The 24,452-nt window shown below is 44.4% G+C and overlaps 1 protein-coding gene across 1 annotated transcript in view; it reads left to right on the top strand.

Moving 5' to 3' along the window:
* The first annotated feature begins 620 nt into the window (after window positions 1-620).
* The window catches only part of ADAMTS9 (ADAM metallopeptidase with thrombospondin type 1 motif 9), a 170,017-nt gene continuing 146,185 nt past the window's right edge, over window positions 621-24,452 (top strand). Inside the window, exons 1-3 of the mRNA XM_007192397.2 lie at window positions 621-743; window positions 1,326-1,726; window positions 6,804-6,966. Of these exons, the coding sequence (XP_007192459.2) occupies window positions 629-743; window positions 1,326-1,726; window positions 6,804-6,966 (679 nt within the window). The 5' untranslated portion in view covers window positions 621-628. The remainder of the gene's footprint in view (window positions 744-1,325; window positions 1,727-6,803; window positions 6,967-24,452) is intronic.

Here is a 24,452-nt window from a genome sequence, read left to right on the forward strand (position 1 = left end):
CCGTCCCCAGGGCAGGGAGTCTCAGGAAAGCCCGTCCCGGTGTGGTGGCGGGACCGCAATGGGCTGCCCCAGCGCTCCCGGCGCCTCTGGGAGCACGAGTCCCGCACGGGCGGCCGAGGAGCGGACTCGATCTGGGAGGAGGCGGTCCCCGCTCCCTCCGCTTTCTCCTCCCCTCTCCTCCTAGAGGCGGGGACCTGGGTACTTGAGCAGCGGAGGACCCGCGCCCCCCCCCCCGCCTCCGCCCCCCAGCCCCCCATTCAAGAAGCCGCTCCGCTATCCCCGCCAGCACAGGGCGCCCGGCGCGCCTCGGAGCGCACGTTCCGCGCCTTCTCCTGCCCGCTCCCTGGACATTATGCGGCCGGGCAGCCGAGCCCCAGTCCTCCTCCTCCTCCTCCGGCTCCTCCTGCGGCCCGAGCGGCTCAGCTCTCGGCAGGCGGCAGCGTTGCTCAGCCGAGCGCAGACGGGACCCTCGCCGCGAGACCTCAGCGACTCCTAAAGTCAAAAGTTGGCGGCGGGCGCCGGGCTCCGAGCGCTCTTCGCGGCCGCTGCCTAGCGTCGCCACCGCAGCCGCCAAGGAGGGCAGGAGGGAGGGGGGAGTGGGGGCGGCGGGGGAGGGGTGGGGAGCACCATGCAGTTTGTATCCTGGGCCACACTGCTAACGCTCCTAGTGCGGGACCTGGCCGAGACGGGGAGCCCAGACGCCGCGGCGGCCGTGCGCAGGGACAGGCTGCACCCGAGGCAAGGTAACAAGGCTCGGCCACCGGGACCCCTCCGCCCCTGTCGCCAGCTCCCCAGCCTCCGTGTCCGACAGCGGGCACCCCGCAGCGGAGGCCTCTCTCTCTCTCTCTCCTCCTTTTCCTAGAAAGAATTGTCTCCCGCTTTGCAGCCTCTCCCTTCTTTAGGTCATTCCCAGCCTATTTCTAGAGAGAGACACACTGTGGAACGAACTTTGTCGTCTCCCCCTTCTTTTAGGCGGATCTTTTTCCTTCCCCACCCCAGGCCCCAAACTACAGTTACTTAGTAACTGGGGGCACCACATCGTGGCGTGTTTTATTTTATTCAGGGTATTTGTCAGGATCTGTAATCATGTTATGTGTTTTGACTTATTCATTGTCTGGCTCCGACAGCGCCTAACACTGTTCCTGGCACATAGTAGGTGTTCAGCAAATATATGTCCAGTGACTGAAGGTGAAGGGATTGACTCAAATGGGGGGAGGAAGGGGAAGCTGGAAAATAACTCAGGACGAAACCGCCCACTTCATTTTTTAATTAAAACTTGCGGAAAATTGAATTATTGGTTCATGTGCCTCTGCTTCTCTCTGCAGTGAAACTATTAGAGACACTGAGCGAATACGAAATCGCGTCTCCCATCCGAGTGAACGCTCTCGGAGAACCCTTTCCCACGAACGTACACTTCAAAAGAAGGCGACGGAGCCTTAACTCTGCCTCTGACCCCTGGCCTGCCTTCGCCTCCTCCTCTTCCTCCGCTACCTACACCCAAGCGCATTACCGCCTCTCCGCCTTCGGCCAGCAATTTCTATTTAATCTCACCGCCCATGCCGGATTTATCGCTCCAATGTTCACTGTCACCCTCCTCGGGGCACCCGGGGTGAACCAGACGAAGTTTTATTCTGAGGAGGAAGCGGAACTCAAGCACTGTTTCTACAAAGGCCATGTCAATACCAAGTCCGAGCACACGGCCGTCATCAGCCTCTGCTCAGGAATGGTAAGTGGACGCGCACCCCTCCCCTGCCCTCTCGCCTCCTCACCCGCTTCTAGGAGACTTAATTGCTCTCTCGCCTAAGACCCTCACTGCGCCGTCTCTGCTCTGGCGTTAAGTATCAGCTACAAACTTGTTTGCGTCCTACGCTTCGGGTGGCTACACCGGTAAGTGCGCGAGAGGAGCGCACGCATCCGACCCCGGGGAGTTCTGGATGTTTCGGAGCTTTCTACGGTCCGAATTCGACTCAGCCGAGTGTTGCCCCACACCGGTAGGTGGCTGGGAAGTCAGTTTCCAAACTCGGAGAGAGTTGTCCTTCCTTGCTGCAAACTCGGCCGCCCAGGAGCGGAGCAGCTGAGCGCAGGGAGAACCCGACTCCTTATTGGCGCGTCTTGAGTCGGGGGTGTGGGCTGAGAATCCCCAGGCACGGGTACGGGGAGTTCCTTCCGTGTGTCTTGGAGGGCGCTGAGTAATCTAGAGTCCCCACGTTCTCTCAGGGCCTTTTTTCACGCGCCAGGAACCCTGAGGCTGAACTGGATTGACAGGGAACAGGTCCCGTCCCAGGAACGGAAGGGTGGGCCGAGGGCTCAGGGGGCGGGGAATGGGGCGGAGCCTGCCCTGGACGCTTTGCATTAGGGAGGAAACTGGGAATGGGGGTGCGGCGCAGTGCGACCCTGCACCCTGCTGGTGGGGTGGCCCCAAGAAGCAGAAATACTGGGAGAGAGCTTGGAGAGGCTGCCCGGAGGAGGTTTCAGTTCTTCTGGGGTTTCCACCACTCCTGGGGTGCCAGAGAATCGGAAAAGAGCCTGCGGCGCGCCTTTCCCTAGAGAGGGAAGGCGAGAGGGCGGGGCGGCCACCTCTCTGCGCTGCAAAATACGCACTTAGCAGGGGATCCAAGTTGGTACCCCTACCCCCTGCTTAGTTTCGCCCCCCCCCCGCCCCACTTGCCCTCCAGTCGGCCCCATGAGGTATCCGCCCTTTCCCCTCTTGATGTTTGAGGACCCGCTGTAAGGTTCTGACCCGAGCAAGAGCTGTTCTAGGACTTTCCCAAGCGACGTGCGTTTGTGCCTCGCGCTATGACGCAGAAACTATCGCAGGTCAGACTCTCCCAGCGCACGGGCGCTCTGCGCCCCCGTGATAGTATTACTTTTCCCCAGAGCACCCATTAACTCCCCATCGTTATTACCTTTTCGAAGTGGGAGCTTGGATACTTACCCGGGGCTCTTGGCTGCCCCCTCCACGCGCTGCTATGAGTGGCTCGAGTCCCGCATCTGGATGTCTCATCTATCTCCGCTGCTCAACCGAGGAGTCGAGTGGGGAGCGAGGCAAGCTTGAAGACTCCGAGGGGGGAGGGTTAGCCCTTGGGATGCGAGGACGAAGATGAACGCCTTTAGCCCCCAGCAAAGCTCCCGGAGCCGCTGTGCGTTGTTGAGATGGTTTGGGGGTGGGCGGAGACGGCAGTTAGGCGAAGGGGAGGGGGTGCTGCGGTCAGTCACCGCTGCCCCAAGACGCCTGGAATCTTTCTGTTATTAGCAAGGTTGGGGTTTGGGTGGGCACAAGTCAGGTGCCGGAACCCAGAGCATCAGAGTGTCCCTAAATCCCAAGGTTGTAACCCACAATTCCGGAACCTTACTGATAGGGCTACGTGTGTACGTCAAGTTTGTAAACAACCTTACTCCTCCTCCCTCCCCGCCTCCACACCCCGCTGAGTGGCCGCAGCAGCGGTATGTTTTACTGCGCAGAACCTTAATTTCTATTGGCAATTTTAGGTGGTAACTCGCACGTGTTAACTTCGGAGTAGTAACTCTCTCAGGGAACTGAGGGCTGGGACTTCAGAAGGACTGACTGTCTAGACCTTGAGGAGTCCATTTATATTGCGTTTAATTTGCAATCTGGCCCTTTTTGGGGGGGGGCAAGGTCTGGCATACATATGAAAAATACGCGAGCTGGCTGTTTCTGTCTTCAGGGACGAATCTAGCTCCACAACCCTTGCCCTTTTGTCTTCCTCCTGGAATTTATCTTTCCTCCCAAGATGTCCCCTTACCGTTTCAGTACTAATAGTATCCTGATGTTCCTCGTGGCCCACGCAGGAAACCTTCCTGGAAATCTTTCACTCTTCAGAGTGAGACATGCCAACCTTCCCCCCTCCTGTCACCCCACCGGTCAGTTGTTAGTTCCCCTGAATTCCCTCTCAGATGTGTTTCTCACCTGTTCTGAACATCCCTACTATGACTCTAGAGCTCTTTCCCTCTCTTTTCCTCTGTCATTAGGACTGATGTCTAAGAAATATTTCCATCTGGCTTCTTCTCTGGTCTTTTTTCTTTAATCCCTGCCACACACTACTAACAGATTAATGATGACAAGGCACAAGATCGCATGGGCTACCCTGTTCATTTACTTCACAGACCGCCCCACTGCCTAGTGAATGGCTATAAACTCCTCCATCTGGCACTTCAGACCATTGACAGTGTACCTCCTCACCCCTTGCACATCCACATGTCCAGTCTCATCTGTTAAGCTTTCCTTCACAAATCCTGCATTTCAGGCAACCTGCTCTCACGCATTTCTCTGCATTTCCCTCCCATCCTAGTTCTACCTCATAGCCTTTGGGCCTTTGGATTTACTTGGTGATCTCACTCTGCTTCACATGCTCAAATCATACCCTTCTTTCAAAGTGTAACTAAGGTATCTTGTTCCCCAGGAAACCTCTTTGTCGTCCTTCAGACTGCTGTCATCTCTCCGTCTCCACTTTCATAGACTCTTACCTCCATCTCTCTTTGATGTTTAGTATGCTGTCCCTTGTGGTATGGTTCTTGGAACACGTGTTCTATCCCCTTTTCCTTGGCAGTAAGGTCAGCATCAATTCATTTCTCTCCCGTATTGGAGCCTTGTATATTATAAGCACTTAGTACCTGTGTTTGAATAAATGGTCACCTTACCCAAGAAAGGATTACTCTTCAGTCAAGCAATTGTTTTGTGAATCAGCCACAAAATTAATTTGACTTCATATAGATACCATTTACTGAAGTCTTACTATGTGTCTTGTACTATAATAAGTATTTTATGTATGTATTATTTCATCTAAATCCTTACAACAGCCCAATCCTTGAAACAACCCATTTTGCCGATGAGGACACTGAGGCTTTGAGAGTTGGGGCCTTGCTGGAGGTTTCACAGCTAGTAAGTGGCAGAGTTGGGGTTCCCACCCAATCCTTCTGACCCGTACTCTTAACCATGGGCCAGAGAATGAATCTTTGTTCTTAAAGAGAATTTCAAAGTTTTTGTTTGTTTGTTTTTAAAGCACTGGACTAGAGTCAGGGTACCTGAGTTCTAGATTCACCATGGGTACTATTCAGCTGCTTCTGTATCACTGAAGGGGATAAGCCAGTTCCTCCCTCTGGGCCTCAGTTTCCCCTTTCAATAATCAAAGGTGCCAGATCTTCACCAGATGGGCTCCCAGATTCTTTCTCAGTATTTATAGCCTGTCTCTAGTAGCTTTCCCATGTTGTAGTCAGCTTCCTGCTCTGTGCTCAGAGAACACCGGAGTTGTATGTTGAAAATGGAGAGAGGTGCCTGGGTGAAAATAAACTTGTTAAATCACTTCTTCTCTGGACACCAGTTACTCTGTCTCTTATTTTGACACCAGACTACACTAGAGCTGTCTTCTCTTTAAGTCAGTGGTTCATGAGAGCCACATGGAGAGCTTTTTAAAAAATACAGATGTTAGTCCTCACCACTGGAAATTCCAAATCTGCAGGTATAGGGTAGCGCCCCAAATCTAAATTTTTTTTTCAACTTCCTAGGCAATTTTGACACTTAGCTGGGTTTGGGAACCCCAGTGTCTTAGCCAAGTGCTTGAAAACTTTATCATGCCTAAGAATTCTAAAATTTCAATTCCTGGGCCCTACCCCCAGATACTTTGATTTGGTAGATCAGATTTGGGGTGGAGTGCGATTATTTGAGTATCTAACTAACTCCTGGATGACGCTCGTGCTGCTGCTGACGTTCAAGGACATTCATTTCCCTGTGTCCAGGGGAAAGTCCAAGGCCTCTGCCTTTTTCCCGCCACTGAGGGAAAAGGAACAATGGAGAAAGAGAGAAGAGCTTGATATTTCCCTTGAAACCCTGCCCACCGGCATGGCATAGGGAACTTTTTAGTGTTCTTGTAATGTTTTGTTTGGGTGGTTCAACTTTGAGTCACCATTTATCATTTGCAAAACTTGTTGGTACGTGGGAAGGGGAGGAGAAAGAGTTACCTCTTTCAAGGTGCTTAGAGTGATTGGCAAACGCAAATTGTATCCTGGTGGTTAGAGGCTAACCCTGCAACACCAAAAGCCACTCATGTGTTCTAAGCCCTTACAAGGTATCACTTTGCTAAGCACTTCACACGCATTATCTTATTAATCTGCACAATAAGTGACAGTATTTTTGTCCTTAATTGATAAACAAGGAAGCTGAAGCTCAGAGCAGTTAAGGAACTTGCCCAAGGTGGGTGGGTAAGTGGCAGTGCTGGGATTGGAACCCCTGGCAGCCTGACTGCAAAGTCTTATCCCATGTCACTCCCTATGGCCAAGGTAAAGGGTGGTAAGAGACTCGTGTGCCAGTGTCACAGGTGGCACCACCTTGAGTGCCTTGTGGTCAACATATGCTTTCGATTTTGAAGTCATAATAAGGCTTCCGTGGGTAGGCTTTTGCTTTTGGAGCTGATACTTGTCCTTGAGTTTCCAGGCTGTCTTAATGCACAGAAACACTCTCTTTCAACAGTCTGTAGGAGTGTATATAATTAGAACTTGAGCACCAAGGAAGTATTTCTTACAGACAGGTGTGGAAAGCAGGTGCAGTAAAGTAGAGTCCAATCAAGGGTAAGGTACTGATACGGCAGAGAGTGGGAAAAAAACCAAAAAAAACAGACAAAAAACACAACTGCTTCTCCAAATATGTCGGGAAGACTTTTCAGTTTAAGCAGCCCTCATGGGAAAGGGATTGGGTAAATGATGCCATTCACTTGGCAACATTCCACTGTCCTTTTCCTCCCAGTGGCTGAGTCATATTAAATCAACCTCTCATCTCTCTTGATTTGCAGCTGGGCACATTCCGGTCCCACGATGGGGATTATTTTATTGAACCACTGCTGTCCATTGATGAGCAAGAAGATGAAGAGGAACAAAACAAACCCCACGTTATCTATAGGCGCAGCACCCCTCACAGAGAGCCCTCAACAGGAAGGCGTGCGTGTGACACCTCAGGTATTTGCTTCTTCCTTAAGCAGAGACCCCCGCTGTGTGAGCTGGGTTAATTGCCGGGATACAAAGATGTAGCTCTTTCACAGGCTACAGAGCGCTACCATTTACTTTTGTCTTTTATTCAGTCTTCAAGCCAGGTAGGTATATCCCCATTGTATCCGTACAAATATGGAAACTATGAAGAGGTTTAGTAACTTGTCCAAGGTCACACAGTGAATAAGTGACAAATCCAGGATTCGAACTCAAAGAGCAGTGACTCCAAGCCCACTCTGGGCAGAGCTGCCTCTTTTGCTGAAGTTGCTCACGTTTAGGATTATGCTTTAGTAATGTCTTGAGGCTATTGTCGCCGTATCCTCAATCAGCAATTGCTTGTGTTTTCTTGCTGTGTTGGTGTTTTCTATTCATTTGGACTTTTTTTTTTTTTTTTAACAATGTAGGGTTACGAAAAAGTCTTACAGATGCAACGCACAATAACTTCTATATGTTTATTGGAATTTTGCAGTCAACTTCAGTTTAGTTAATGTTCTGTGGCTTCAGGAAATACAGGAATGGAGCTGTGGGTTGCACTGTCAGGTGTCAGTCGAATGCACATATGTCCACCATAGATCTTCCTCCATCCTGGTCAGATTCTTTGAGGCTTGGTGTTGACACACTTGGCCAATGTCAGGGGTATGTCCTCTGGGCACACTGGAAAGCTTATGCTTCTGTATGCTTCTCATTCTGCAGTCCTGAAGCACCCTTTCACTGTCTTTGAAGCCTAGTTACTTTCTCTCTGATGATAGTGTATCATTAGAAACCAGCCATGTATTTGGTCCTGTGTTTTAGGGTGTTGGTTAAAATACCATCTTTTTTATTCTTGGACTTCCTGTTTCTGAAAATTTATCCCTCTCCCTGTTCTTTATTTTCAAAAGTTGCTTCCCCAAACTAAATAACTTCTCAGGGTCTTTCTGGCTTCTCCAGATAAGACCAAAATTCAAGACAAAGGGGGTTTTCCTAAAATGATCACTTGTTTCATCTTGTATCTGTATCAGGTTCTTCCACTGTGACAGTGCGATGTCCTATTCTCTCCTGGAATTATTACTTCTAAAGTTAATCCTTTAACAAAGGATGACATTGGCTGCTTATAACCTGGTGTAGTCAAGTTGTACCATATGGCATCGTTAAGTCTTTCGGCTTTATCCCATCCAGTCCTGTGTTCTTAACCACCAGGGCTAGATGGAACTTAACTAAAATATTCTGTCAGTTAGACTCTCTACAGAGCCAAGGGGTGGAGGTGGGAGTCTGAGGGAGGGGTGTACTCAGAAACAATAGCCAGGGTGCCAAGACTGCCAGCTGCTGGCAAGTTCAATGGCAAGACATTTATCACATCTATTTGAGCATGTAAGAATGTTGACCTTTACTTCTTGAATTCCCAAATCTGAAATAGCCAGTGCATATTTTATACATGTGTCTAAAACATACATATATCATGTAATAAAAAGGAAATATGTGATTCAAGAGAGGAAGAGAAAAGTCTTTCTTAATACTATCATTCCAAAAATCCTCAGGGTTCATTTTTCAGTTTAATTATCCAAGTAAATAGACATTTGATTTCCTGGACTAGAGGACAAGCAAGTCATTGTCAAGTTCAGTTAAAAACAGAAAAAGGACGGAATCTGAAAAAGTAAAGATTGAGGACAACACAAGCTGCCTTAATTTTTCAGAACAGCTTTATTTGGGATCTAATTATCGGTGGGGGCCTTTGAGTGCCACCTTTCAAATCACCAGTGCCAACTTTTAGTTTTCTTTCTGGTTTTTGCTTGCCAGTGACCGATATGACAGGCCCTTCCTTCACCCCGTGTGATGAATCAGAAGCCTGGCAGTTTTGATTGGCTCTTTCAAAGGTTGCTGCTGGACTTTGCCACTCTGGTTTCTCTCTTCCAGCTGCTTCTGCACCCCTTCTTTGAATTCAGATGCAGGCGGCTCAGAACAGTTGGAGAGAACTTTGGAACATGGCACAGTTCACCAGCAGCCATTGGAGGGATGGACCAGCAGGTCACGGAAACCTCCAAAACCAGGTAGCCTTGGCACAGGGAGTGAAAGTTGGTGGGGGTGGGAGAACTCCCTCTGGCCAGAGGGGAAAATATCCTCTCTGCAAATGTCAATTCCTTCAGCTTCAGGGATTTCCCCTACTAAGAGCAGTGGTTGATAATCAGAGATAAACTTTAGAAGTACCCTGGGAGCCTCATGCAGAGTCTTTAAACAAACAAACAAACAAACACCTCTTGCAGGGAAGTGAAATAGAGCAAGAATCAGTGGGTTTACTAAGTGTTCCAGGTGATTCAGAAGTTGAGCTACATGTGAGAGTTCCCGCTAAAGTTGGATTTAGGGCAGTAACCACTATCCATAGCCAGTGCTGCCTCTGCCCTGGACTTGGCTTTCTCCTTCACTGCTTTCCATCTTCTCTTCTCAGAGGGTGATGGAATGTTCGAGCTAGAGGAAACTAGCTCTAGGTCAACATGCTAATTCTACCCGGGTGAGCAAAAACTGTAGGCCTGGGATGTTAAGTTACTTATTTCCAGGAGTGATACCCTATATATTCAACAAGAAACCATCAGAATTTGAGGTCACCCAAGCCTGGGAGCAGGCCCCTGGAAGCCCTCTGCTGAGCTAGGTGTAACCCTTTAGGTGCTGGATTATGGCAGTCTTCCCAGAACAGGGCACTGTGGTGGTGACACCTGTTTCCTATAGAATAGAAGTCTTGCTCATTTCTGATTGTTGATGTATGTTTCATTTTCAAAAAAGATTCTGAGATAACTGCTATTAAAAAGACATGTGTAGAAGGAGTCTTATATAGTGAAAACTTCATGGGTTTAGAAAGGAGTCTACAACATAATTTATTCATTCATGTGTGCATTTATTCATTCATCCAGGAGCTATTTATTGAGTAACTCCTCTGTACCATGAGGGTAAAACCAGGAACCATCTTTATTCCAGTTAGATGTGTGACCTCAAGCATGTTTAGAGCATAAAGTAAGAATAACATATACCTTCCAAGGGAGTAGTCAGGACTAAATGAGTATGAAACAATGCAAGCTCCCAGGACAGATGGTAGACAATCACTGAAAGGGAGATTTTTTTTAAAAAGATTGTAAAAATAGAAATTAAAACACCATAGCCAGGGAAAGAAAACTCAAAATACCAAAACCCAAAGTTAATCAGATCTCTGTGATTAAGCTTAGAGCTTCTTTGTTACCTGGCCATAGAGGGCCCATAAGGGACTTGCCCAAGGTCCCCCTGCCAGCAAGCAGCAGGACTGAGAGCCCTTTCTGTACCTAATGCAGCATTTTGGAATTTTATTTCCTGTAACTGTCTCTTAGCCCAGTGACTGTGTTTCTGTTACGCCCTCACTGATCGTGTCGGTGTGTATACACGTGGGCCACTTGAGTGCATCTGCATCCATTTGTGGTTTTCATCCTGTTGGTGGGTTCCTCAGAATTCAGGATGGAGTGTGGGGTGGCTTCTCTTTCTTATGGCGTGCCCTTGTGACTAGTCTCCCCTATCCACTGGGTCCTCAGTTGAGGTCATTGAGGTGACTGACTGCCCGCCCTGCGCATCAGGGGGGCCAAGTGGTAGGCTCGTGGGAGCCGTTTGGGAGAGTTTGTTGCTTTTATAAGCCACTTCCTGCTGATCCTTCACATTGCATTTCCAGATGACACCCCAGTTTTGTCTCACAGACGCTTGCTATTTGACCCTGGATTTTGCACAAGAGGATTTAGTTGTTTTCATTAGTGACAGAGACGTGTTTCCTAGTAGGTGAATGAGAGGAAGGCAGGGGAGAAGGCCAACAGAAGGCTGTTTGTTTGCCTGGGCCTAAAAGACAGTGTCTCTCTGTTACTAAAATGCCTCTCTCACCCTCCCATCTCAGCAAGGCTAGCTCCTTTGTTTTGTTTTTTTCATAAGGCATTTAAAAATTGTACACTTGTTGACCCATCAATGCCACTTCTAAGGAAGTAATTGGACAATTGTGCATAGAGGTTTATGTGAGAATACTCAGTCTGGTGTTGTTTAGTATAGCAAAAGGCTGGAAACAACCTAAGTGCCTTTGGTTGGAGGATAGATCAATAATTTATGAAGTCTGCATTTGATGGATTACTATGCAGCCATTAAAAATGATGGCAGGCAAACACAGAAATAGATATATTAAGTGAACACACAAGTGATGAAGTTGTATGTAGGGTATGAGCTCATTTTTCTTAAAATGATGGCAAAGTGTGTGGAGGAGCATATATGTATAAAGAAAAAAATCTGAAGCAACGTGCACAAAAATGTTAAAAGGGACTATTTCTTATTGGTAGGAACATAGGCAGTCCTTCCCTTTTTATTTTATATTTTTATATAGTTTTTGCTGTGATTCTTTAATAGTTTCATAATCGAAAAATGCAGTAAAAAAAAAACGCAGTTAAAAAGAAATGGGGGTGGTGGCATGCAGTTATTTTGTAGCCCCGTGGCACTTGTCACCGGGGACCAACAGCCAAGCCAAGATACCATGTTTTTGCCTTTGGAATGAGATAATCTCAATAACCAGGGAGATAAAATTCCTGCCTTGTGGCTACTTTTTTGGGACACCAGGGTTGGTCAAAGCTGAGGCCCCATCCTCACCCAGCTAAATTGCCCTGTGGCTGTTAGACTCACCAACCGTAGGATTACGATGGGATTACCATGGCTTTAGTCTCTGTTAGGCACTGGGGACTCAGCCCATCACCCCCATTAGAATGTACTGTCACTTCTTGGTTGGGCTCCCAAGGATGCGATCACAAAGGCTGGAAAATACAAGATGATGATTAAAGCCATCATTTGTTGGGCTCTTAGGATGCACCTATGGAATCACTGTGCTGCACACTTCCGTACATTGTCATATGTAATTCATTCATCAATACTACAGGGTAGGTATTATTATCCTTATTTTACAGCTGAGAAAATTATAGCTCAGTGACGTTGAGCCGCTTGTCCAAAGTCACACAGCTGGTAGGAAGTGGGCCTGACACTTGAACCCAGATCTGATTCCAGGGTGCTATGCTGTGAGCCAAACTTCATTGAAAACACAAATGGAAGCTGCCATCTAGAAAACCCTTTTTCACTTAAATTTTCAGAGCATCCCTTTTGACTTCTATGTAATCTCATCCTTAACTAATACTAACAGTGGCTAATGTTTGTTGAGTGCCTATTGCGTGGCAGGCACTGTTGCAAGTGCTTTACAAGGATTATACTTAATCCTTACCTCAACCTTAATTTTTGCAGATAAGAAAACAGAGGCATAGAAAGGTTATAGAGCTCCTAAACATACCATTTTCCATAACCCTTTTGTCCTGGTCTAGTTAAAGGATTTTTTGGCCTGTCCCTTTGTTGATTCGATTGCATTTTTTTTTATATAAATTTATTTATTTATTTTTGACTGTGTTGGGTCTTCGTTTCTGTGCGAGGGCTTTCTCCAGTTGCGGCGAGCGGGGTCCACTCTTCATCGCGGTGCACGGGCCTCTCACTATAGCGGCCTCTGTTGTTGCGGAGCACAGGCTCCAGACGCGCAGGCTCAGTAGTTGTGGCTCACGGGGCTAGTCGCTCCGCGGCATGTGGGATCTTCCCAGACCAGGGCTCGAACCCGTGTCCCCTGCATTGGCAGGCAGATTCTCAACCACTGCACCTCCAGGAAAGCCCCTCGATTGCATTTTTATATGAATTATTTTTTTTAATAATTTTTAAAATGCCTTCCTAGAATTTGATTTGATATGAGGAGGGTTGCCTGCTGCCTGGAGTTTCCACCAAGGCTCTGATGACTCACGGAGGCCTGTGTCTCGAGCTTGCCTCCGCTGGAGTGTGTACTTGTTACACATTAACCTCCTGGATCCCATTAATAATTTAGCATAGATTAGCTGATTAGATTAGCTGCCCTGAAAGGTGGGCCCAAATGGAGTGAGAGACAGAGGTAAGGAGCAGACCTCTGAGGGGGGCTTCAAGTAAACAATTCTGGGACAGCTTGAAGGTTCCAGGCAGTGACAGAAGCTTTGCCTGCCCTTGTAGTCCTGCCTGGATGTAAGCAGGTCTGGTAGTTGGGGGCTAATTAGTGATCTGTGTGAGAGGCCAGCGTGCTGCCATTTTCCCACAGTCTTTTTCTCTCCTCAGATCCTTCCCCTCAGCTTTGTAGCCTAAGAACAGGCCACATTGAAGGAACCATGTGCTGGTCAATGTGAAAGCACATTATGAGTTTTTCCATTTACTCCTGGAGCATATTCCAGGGAGGAAGACGTGCCAGTTATTCCCATTTTACAGATGAGAAAACTGAGCTCAGCGATGTGAATGAACTTGTCCACAGTGTGTAAGGGAAACAGCTGGCCCTCAAACCCAGGACCGAGTGGACTCTTTAAAGATGGATTCTGCCATTTGGGGTTTATTGTTTTGGCTTAATTTCTTTTCATTTACCTCTTTCTGTTCCTCATCCATCTTTATACCTTTTTTCCCTTTTTTATATTTTTCGACGGACTTTATGTCTAATAGTCAATAAAAACAGTGACCTCTAAAATCCTCTGTAAATTTCTAGAAAAGCGCTGTTTTAAATAACTGAATTCTTGAGCTTATTTCTTCACCTTTATCTTTCTTGTGGCATTTATATTAAAATAATTGCTTTTCTTTTGCTTTAACATTCGTATCAATGGTGCAACACTCCAAAAAAATTGACAAAGGAGTGTAAAAAAGAAACTTCTAATACAGGAACTGTTCTCATCTAATTTTTTAAAACTTTTCATCATGTTTTTTAAAAAGTGTTTTATTACAGACATCTTCAAACACACAAAAGTAGAGGCAGCAGTAAAATGAAGCACCAGCATGCACCATCTACATTTAATGATGACAAAGATTTTTTTTCCACATTTGCGTCTTATTTTTCCTTTTTGTTGGAGTATTTTAAAGTAAACACAGGTATCATGACATTTTCTAGGTACTCCAATATCCACTTCTGAAAAATGAGGATATTTTCTAACAAAACTGTAGTAGTATTTGTCAGGGTGAGCAGAATCAACAGTAATTACTCCGTATCACCTAAACAGTATCTATGTTACAATTTTCCCGATTGTCCCCAAATGCCTTTTTACAGTCCATTTGTTTAGATGATGATCTAAACAAGGTCCACACGTTGCGATTGACTGTTAGGTCTCTTAAGGAACTTGTCACTTTGTTGTCATTTCTGTTGTTGTTAAAATCGCTATTTTCCATCTACATTTAGTTATGCTCCCTATGGCCCTTTTTTTCCTTTCCATTTCTTTTACTCCTTGATTCATCTTTATCATAAGGTCAGGGTGCATTTGCACAAGTTTGGAAGAGCAGGGTCAGCCCCCAAACCCAGAGCACATAACAAGAACAAAGCAACCAGGAATGAGCCACTTATCAGAGTAATTTCCTTGAGCACAAAAGGCAGTGTGTTAGGTTGGTTTTTGACTCTTTGTCTGGAGTACCTTGATAGCCTTCTTTTTTTTTTTCAAAGCTACCAGTAGAAAGATCCTCAGTTTACAATATTCACTGAGCCTACCTTAGCTACCATTCAGGAATTTCACTCACCTGTGTTTTGAAGCCCAGAAGAGCCAGTTTGCAGTTGGGAATGTCAAACGTCAAGTTAGATTTGGATGTGAAATTAATCTCCGTGATGTATGATGTGCTTTCCTGTCCCCTCCCACCAGCCTTTTGATAAGATTCTGGATCCACAGATAGCCCGAGGGTGACCTGCTTTACCTTGATCCCAAATCAGGGGCTTTCCCTGTCACCTGTCATCAAATCTGGGTGGTTTGTTTTCCTTGCTTCAAAAATCCATTCAGTGCCCCAAGGAAAAGGATCAGACAGATACTGGCTAGTTTGTTCATCTTCCCAGTAACCTCCTGAAACAGGTTAAGATGCATGTCTTCTAAGGAAGGGATGTAAGAAATGGCAGAAGGCTAGGACAGAGGGCTGCCATCAGATGTACAGGCTGCCAGTGGCAGGAGGTACTTGGAGTTAATCTGAGGGCTTTCAGATCTTCACCTGAGCAGGTTTTTGAAGTAAGACATTGGAGAATCTCTCGGTTCTCTTCATATGAGCGTTCTCTTCATCTAAACCCGTTCATTTAATAAAGTGCTATTTACTCATATAATTGAGGTTTAAATTTTTTGTTTCTTTCAGTTTTATTGAGATGTAATTGGAGGTGTACATTTTTAAATTTGCATCTGCCAAAGTTAGGTCCTTTGTGATAATCAGATTATTATAGGATCATTATTGTAGCTATTTACGGGTAACCAAAGTCTGCTCGTGTCTGGCCCAGACTTCTGCATGGACATTCTGTACAACTGCAACTCACTAATAAGTACGAAGTGTTCCGCATATCACAAAAAAGGAGCAGGAGGAAATGCAACATGTGGTGGTGTATTCATGTGGGTGCTGGACTCTGAGAGGGAGTAAAATTAAACAAGGGGCAAATGTTCATTTTTTATTGATTCCTCATCTCTCACGTGACATTGGAATTAGAGTGGGGTGTTGAGAATGCACTTAGCCTGTGGTGTGTGGAAAAAGTTCAAGTTCATGTGCTGGACCTCAGAATTTTTCTGCTGAGATTTTATTTTAATATTTTACAAATCTTTTTATTTTCCATAATATTTTCTAGTATTTTCTTCCATTTTTTTCTGTTAAGGTATAATTTACATGCAGAAACAGTCATCTTTTCTCGTGTATAATTCTGCAAGTTTTGGCATACAGTCAGGTAACGATGATCACAGTCAGGATAGAGAATGATTCCTGCTGTGCTTTGTGGCAGCCCCCATTTTCTGTCTCTATAGTTCGGCTTTCTCCAGAATGTCATATAAATAGAATCATTAAGCATGGTGCATTTGAGGTTCATCCACACTGTTGCCTGTATCAGTAATTCATCCCTTTTTATTGCTGAATAGTGTTCCATTGTGTGGGTAGACCACAATTTGTTTACCCAGTTGAGGGATAAAGTTTTGGCAATTACAAATAAAACCACTGTAAACATTCGCATGCAGATTTTGGGGTGAACATACGTTTTCAGTTGGGTAAATACCTAGAAGTGAGATATCTGGGTTATGTGGTAAGCATATGTTTAACCTTATAAGAAACTGCCCATCTCCTTTTCAAAGTGACCGTACCATTTTGTAGTCCCAGCAGCAGGGTATAAAAGGTCTACTGCATCTTTGCCAGCACTTGGTATCACCAATATTTTGTTTGTTTGGTTTTATTTTTTAATTTTAGCCATTCTAATAGATGTGTAGTGGTATCTCGTAGCAGTTTTAATTTATGTTTCCCTAATGACTAATGATGTGCCTATTCGCCGTCCATGTATTTTCTTTGGTGAAGTGTCTGTTCAGATCTGTTCCATTTTTAAAAAATTGAAATGTTTGTTTTCATATTATTGAAGTTTGAGAGTACTTTATACTGTATTCTGATATAAGCCCTTTATCAAATATGTAGTTTGCAAACACTTTCTCCCAGACTGCGGCTTGTCTTTTCATTCTCTTCACTTGCAGACACTTATTTCATACATGGTTTCCTTTTTTTATTGCAAACATTTCATGTCCTGTGGATTTCATGCTGTCACAGGATGACACTGCAGGAGAGCATAGTAGAGAGTGAAGTTTAGTGTTTGTCCAAGACACAGGTACAGAGACATGGACTAGGAAAGACTTACTTAGGTCTGGTTATTCAAAGCCATTGTCTGTGCCAACAGAAAGGGATAGTGTTGTTTTTATTTCTATTTGGTATCTGGAAACACAACTTTCAGTTTCAAGCCCGTGTAGTTAATGATAGGAACGGGTTCCTCTTGGCTTATGGATGAGAATAGTTACAAAGGAAGCTGTCAGTTCCTAAGAATGCAGCTATGTTCTATTGCACATGTATGCACACAGGAGAGAAAACCAAAGGACAGTGAGACAGAGACACATATAGAAGTTAGTAGTGCAAGACTCAGCCCTCCATGACCACATGCTCTTGGGGGAATAGGAATGGGAGACATGACTGTATTATTCCCCAGTGTTCCTATGCTGTGCTTTGTGGGCAATATAATGGTTTTCCAAAGGTAACTTTGGTTATGTGTTAGTTTTTTTCCTTTTAGGCCTATTTTCCTAATCCTCACGTTTGATGCTATTCCACTGTAACAAGTCAAATTAGGGTATAGAAATAGTTTTCAGAAACTATTACCTATTTTAGCAGGTCCAAAATAAACACTTTGCAGTGAGTACTGGAGATACATGTATCGCACCTTCCTTGATGTTTTTTAACATCAGCCATAGGTCACTTCTTTCCTGTTGGTCTTTCTCCGTGGCAGTTATTCTGTCTCCTACCTGCCCACCCTGCGTACCGTTTGGTGATTTCTTTGATACCCTCTCTAAGTGGCCAAGAGAGGAGACTGTTGGGTTTGCCCTTTCTGAATCTTAGGACTTCATTTTTTGGCATTTTTCACTCATAAAATATAAGAACCCATCATTTTTCAATACTGGAAGGAACTTTAGAGAACTGCGAGTCCCTGTCTCTGTGGATAAGAGGATCGAGGGTCAGAGTTCTGAAGGAATTTGTAATCTTAGAGCTAAAACGAATGGAAAAGTGAGCCGTGAACACAGACCTCTTGGTTCCCGCTCCTGTGTTCACTCCAGGCTGGAAATCAAGAAAGAGCTGCCCGTGGATGGTGCCTGCAAGGGGTATGTTCAAAAGTGCAATTCAGATGAGGTTTTGCGAGTGCTACTGGCTTTATTTTAAGTGGAAGGATAGCTAAGAATAAACTAGTGAGATCGTTTAAGAAGTTACATCAAGACTTTAGAGAAAGATATTAGGCTTCTAATTCACTTAAGGGAGTAAGTTGTCAGAGCAAGAGCTGAATGTACAGCAGCTAAATATCTGAGCTGGGCCAGGGTGCTGCAAGATGTTGGCCTGTGGTTGGGAGGGTCCCTGGTGAGTTCAGCCTGTGGCCAGAGTACAGTGTGTCCCTGCAACCACTCATGATCATGGTGGCCAGAACAGGGACATCAGGATGAAGAAGGGTTTCTACTGCAGGCCTGGTGTGTAAACTCGTCCTCAGTTGCCTGTAAGCTGGGAGACTTGTGTATCAAAGGAACGTGGGAGATATACTCCCTAGGAATTGGTTAGAAGCCTTTTTAAAGGGCTCCAGCCCAAGTGCTCTTTAATCTCTGATACGGGAGCGATACCTAGACCCGCCACAGGCATCACAGGGCCACCCAAGAGCTGCAGTGAAATGGCAGATAGCAGGAGCCCCTTTATTCCGGCAGCCTTAAAAGGCTGCTCATCTTTAGTTGAGTTGCCACAGCCAGTACCCCTAGAGCGCTTACTCTGCCCCAGGCCCTATTTCAGCACTTTCTGTGTATTAAGTCACTTAGCCCTTCCCACCACCCTATTAAGGAAGAACCATTATTATCTCCATTTCACAGATGAGGAAACTGAGGCACAGAGGGCTTCAGTGACCTGGCCAAGGTCCCACAGATTGAATGCACAGATGCTGGGATTTGAACACAGATCTCCCTGACTCTCAAACTCTTATCAGCACATCATAGTGCCTCCTGAATGCACCGCCCTGTACCACAGCCAGTAGCCCCATTTGGCTCCTGAGCCCTAGAAATGGGGCTGGTGCTGCATGTTGAAAGGATAATATTTTGCATGTATTAGGGTAAATAGAATATATCCTTAAAATTAGTTTCATCTGTTTCTTTTGACTTTTTAAAATTTGGCTACTAGAAATTCTTACTTCCATGTGGGTCTCACATTTTATTCCTCCTGGAGAGTGCTGGTCTGGAAGATCCCAAGCCATGTTGCAAAGGGGCCTGTGAAGCAGCCATCAAAAGCAGGCTGCAGACAATGCAGGGTGATTATGGGCAGCTGGGATCCCGCTGGGCAGAAGGAGCCCATCTCCCCTTACTGCTAAGAGATGGAATGAGTCAAAACCAGCATTTCCTGAGGGGTATTTTGCAGGCTGTTAATAGCAAAACCAAACAATTTCTCAGTAAAATACAGGCCCAGGTATGTTCAGCATTTTATACTATTTCAAATAGATGTGCTTTCAATAATTTCGCAAGTTATTTCAAGGGTGCCTCAGTTTCCTCATCTATGAAATGGAGATAATAGTCCCTGTCTATTATTCTAATAGTCCCTGTGAGGAATAATCAGGTTAATCCATGTAAAGTTCTTCGAAGAGTGCCTGGCACAGAGGAAAGCGTAAAACAAACGTCAGCCAGTATTATCGTAGCAGTATCATCGTCACATCGTCACAGCAGTTACCGCGTGCAGTTGAAGGAGCTGCAGGATGTTGAATGAGGGAGCGTGCGGCAGGGCCTTTGGGGCAAGTGTCCCAGCTTGCACACCTGAGTCAGCCAATTTACCTCCGCAGGTAGCTAGAGGCACCCACCCCTTGGAAGGTGGTGTGATGACCCTCAAACACGCCTCCCGCTACCCGCCACCTGTCACCCATCACAGCCCCTTGAACGACAAGAAGCTTCTCCATTGTTGTCTCCCAGTGGCATCTCCTTCTGTCCCTGAAAGGAAAACCCATCAACAAACTCCTCTTCATCTTGTTCTCTTTCCAGGGACTTTTCAGTCCCCTCATAAATTGGCCAAGATCCCATAAGTTTCCCGATTCCATGGATGAACAAAATGTAGACTGGTTTCTCTCCTGCAAGACTTCTCAGAGCTCTTAAAATGTTAATGTGTGTGCAGAAAGTCCCAGATGTGAATGCTGTGTAAAGCATTTGGCAAACCCACTTGATTTGTTTTCGGAAATATCTTCTGGGACAAACGTTCTGTAAACCACTCCTGGGGAAACACTGTCTATAAAGGTTCTGCCCAGCTAAAAAGGAAATCTCTCCCACCACTGCCCTTTGCACCCATGTCCCAACGGTGTTGTCCGTGGAGCACTGTTAGATGCTGGGCATGCCACTTCCCCTCCCCCCCCCCCCAAAAGCTAACAGTTTGTCCAGAGAAATGGGCTTGGGGACGTGACTCTCCTGAGTATCTAGGGATTCACTGTTGTTTTTCAGGCTATCAAATGGAGGACCCCTAAAAAAAATTAAACCTTGGTGATTTTCATTCATACACTTTAGACCTTTATATACACAGAAGAATTCCTTCCCTTAGTTCCTTCCCCACCCGGTTTCTGGAAACACATTGTTCTTTACTAGAACATTCATTGGTTTTGTGGCTATTTTCGTTTTTATGTTTTATCTCTTCCCACCCACCCCCATATTGTGGTTGTTTACCCATCTTCCTCTGATCCCAGTAGACTGTGACTCTCATCCCTTGGGGTCCCCACTTGAAGGCTTCATTGAGTAACTCTTTGAGGGCAGATCTTAGATGGGACTAGAATAGAGGGCCAGGAGCTGCCATCGGCTTCCATGTTTTGTTTCCTGTATGTTATCGGCCTTTGGAGCCAGTTGCAATGCGGAAGTATTTGTGGCATTTCTTTCCATCTAATTACATCTCTGACTAGGTCTTCCCACGTCAATCTGCATGTGCCTCTTAACCTAGATTGGAAGTTCCGAGGGAACAGGGGCTGGTCTTTATGACTTTCCTTCCTTCCTCCCCTCCCTCTCTCCTTTTCTTTAGAAGATTCTTTCAAAAATAGAATGGTTTTGTTTGAGAAACCCTGACGTCAACATTCTAATTCATAAAGAGGGGCAGTTTTGCATACTACTAGTAAAGCAATAACAACTAAAAATCCTTATCGCATTAAATATTTAATGGGTCTTTCCTGTGCACTGTGCTCTGTGCCACGGGCATTTTACGTATTATCTCTTTTAACCCTCACAGTTACCCTTTAAAGTACATGCTGTTAGTATCCTCATTTTACAGATGAGAAAACTGAGCCTTTAAGATAGGAAATTGCCCAAGAAAGGGCAGCTACAGCAGCGCTAGGGCAGGAACGTGAACCAGGGCTGGTCTGGCTCCAGAATCCAAGTGTGAAACCACTACCAACTCCCTGTCCACTTCCTTCTGGCTGTCAAGTCCTGGAGGAGCAGAAAGGGGACTTGCTAAAATCCTTGCTCGCCAGTCTTCCCTTTGGTCCTGTGCTGTGATTTCCCTGCCCACTTAGACCATGAGGTCACAAGGTGGCTCAGTGCCTTAAGGAAAATTCAGTTAAATTTTGATAAACCTTATAAACATAGAGAGCAATAATTAACTTCCCAACTGTTAAAGTTAACATGCGAATCTCCTTAGCTCAACCCCAGTGGGTAGGAAACACTCAATGAGTAACTGCAGAATAACCAGGCCCGGATGTTATTTTCTAAAATAATTCCAGTTATTTAGTAATGTTGTATGCATTTTGTTGCATGGTAACGTGAAATGAAGCTCATTTAAAACATTCTTATCAGTAAATAAGCAAAAGTTGTTTAAGTTTTTAGCTGTCAGGTTTTTTAATATTGATACCATCTTAAATTTTTATGATACTTTCTTTTTAAAGATCGGCCCCAAGTTTTACTTCTGTTTTGTTGTTGCTGTTGTTTATTTCAACTTAGCCAGTGCCTTGCACAAAATAGGTGCAAAAAATAATATTTTAAAATTCAGTTTATAATTTACAAGGAATTTTCTACACACTTTCTTATTTAATTCTCAAAAGAGCCTTAAGGTGGAAACACCTATTTATATACCCATTTAAGAGGTCAGGAAACTGAGGCCAAGAGAAGTAATTCAGAAAAGGTCATTTAAGGGTGTAAACAGCTTATCTTTAAAATGATTTTAAGCCAGAAAATTGTTTTTCAGAAGAATAGTCTCTCTCCCTTAAATGGTTCCTTTTAGTTCGAACTCACTACATGACTTTATAACTGGTAAAAAATAGAAAAAGAAAAACATTTATTGGTTGCTTCCTTTGTGCTGCATACTTTATATGCATGATCTCTAGTTGCTTCTCAAAACAACTCCTTGGAAGAGGTACTGTTCTTACTCAGCTTTATAAGTGGAAGAAATGAGGGTGAGAAAAAGTCAGTTATTTGCCCAAGGTCACATAGACCTTGAAGCTTGCTTTCTTCAGAGCACAGTATCTTAGAACAGTGGCTGTTAGTAGTATTGTAAGCATCACCGTTGCCCTTCGTAGTTCTCAAGGCCAAAATAATTGTAAAAGTCAACATTAAGTCGTGTTCTTGGAATAAAGCATTATAACTATAGTGCCTTTGACTTGGCATTAGAAAGCACACAACTGCAAGTTAGAGCTTTTTAACATGCCGAAATTTGTTTACATGCATGTGTGAGGGTTCCAGTGGCAAAATATTTTACTTTTCTCTGAATACAAATGTGCGTTTGATTCTTGGAGATATCACATGCTACTTTTTTTAATTGTCTGGGTTTTTTTTAGAGCAGTTTTACGTTCACAGAAAACTTGAGAGGAAGGTACAGAGATTTCCCATATATCCCCTGCCGCCACACATGCAGAGCCTCTCCACGATCAACATCCCTCATCAGGGGATACATTTATTACAAATGATGAGCCTACATTGATGCATCTTTATCGCTCAGAGTCCATAGTTTACATTACAATTCCCTCTAGGTGTTGTACATTCTGTGGATATGGACGTATACATAATGACAGGTATCCATCATTATGGTATCATACACAGTATTTTCACTGCCCTAAAAATCATCTGAGTGCTCTACCTATACATTCCTCTGTTGCCCCAACCCCTGGCAACCACTGATCTTTTACTCTCTCCACAGTTTTGCCTTTTCCAGAATGTCATATAATTGGAATCATACAGTATGTAGCCTTTTCAGATTGACTTCGTTCATTTAGTAATATGCATTTAAGATTCCTCCAAGTCTTTTCATGGCTTAATAGCTCGTTTCTTTTTAGCGCTGAATAATATTCCACTGTCTAGATATACCACAGTTTATTTACCCACTCACCTACTGAAGGACATACTGGTTGCTTCCAAGTTTTAGCAATTATGAATAAAGCTGCCATAAACACCTCATGTACAGTTTTTTGAGTAGATATAAATTTTTAGCTCCTTTGGGTGAATACCAAGGAGCACGATTGCTGGATCGTGTATTAAGAGTATGTTTAGTTTTGTAAGAAACATCCAAACTGTCTTCCAAAGTGACTTGTACTGTTTTGCATTCCCACCAGCAATGAATGAGAGTTCCTGTTGCTCCAAATCCTCATCAGCATTCGTTGTTGTTAGCATTCTGGATTTTGGTATATCATGGCTGTTTTATCTGTATTTTCTTGATATCTGACATGATGCAAATTTTCATACTCTTATGTACCATCTGTATATCTTCTTTGGTTCAACATGCTACTTTAAGATTTGAACTAGGCCAGGTTGCTCATAAGCTATTTAGTTTAGTAAACATGATTAATTTTTGAGGAATCCTTCAAGAAAAACCATGAAAAAATGATTTCCTTTCTAAGTGTCGTATTTGAACTTCAAGAAGAGGCATGAAAATGGTACAGCCACTATGGAAAGCAATCCGGCAGTTGCTCAAAATGTTAAACATAGCCTTACCGTACAACCCAGCAATACCTAAGAGCAGTGTAAACATGGCCACACAAAAACTTGTACATGCGTGTTTGTAGCAACATTATTCAGTTGAGTTGTTGAACCCAAACGTCCACCAATTGATGAATGAATAAACAAAATGTGGTATATTTCTAGAGTAAAATATTACATGGCAATAAAAAGTAATAGAGTCCTGACACATGCTACAACATGGATGGACCTAGAAAACATTATGCTAAGTGAAAGAAGCCAGACACAAAAAGCAACATAGTGTATGACTCCATTTGTATGAAATGAGAATCCATAGGTACAAAACATAGGTTAGTGATTGCCGGAGACTCACCTACTGAAAGACGGGGTGGTGGGGGGAAAGGGGGAATGGGGAGGGACGGCTGATGGGTACAGGGTCTCTTTTGGGGGCAATAAAAATATCCTAAAGTTAGATAATAGAAATGATTACACAACTCTATAAATACACCAAAAACCACTGAATTGTATACTTCGCAAGTATGAATTTTATGGTACATAATTATATCTCATTAAAAAGTAATAACAAACGTAAAGCTTTCTGTGGGTGAAATGAAGAGCAAAAATACACAGACCATTCATACTGTGCTTTCTATAAGGGTGAAATTTCGTTGTGTAGCTCATTTTGATAAAACTATTAGGAAAGTGACCTTTCACATTTCAAATACTAGTCTCAATTCCATTATGCTAAAAGGTCACTAAAGAGAAATGTGAATGACTTTCTTTTTATCCTAACAATGTGTGTCCCTTGGTAGAAATTGTTCTCTGATATTAACAATTTCTATTCAGAGGCAAGAGAGTTGAGTAGATGTATCAGTCATAGTGTCTGTTTTTTCCATGGTCAGTAAGTGTTCCTGCATTTGTAGTCACAGCGAATATTTGAATCTTTAAAGCTCTTACTCTTTGTAATGTCAAATTCAAAACTGCTTGCTAAAATGGTTAATGTGGTAGAAATTAGTT

Source organism: Balaenoptera acutorostrata, chromosome 10, assembly GCF_949987535.1.
Source record: "Balaenoptera acutorostrata chromosome 10, mBalAcu1.1, whole genome shotgun sequence".
Taxonomy (NCBI): domain Eukaryota; kingdom Metazoa; phylum Chordata; class Mammalia; order Artiodactyla; family Balaenopteridae; genus Balaenoptera; species Balaenoptera acutorostrata.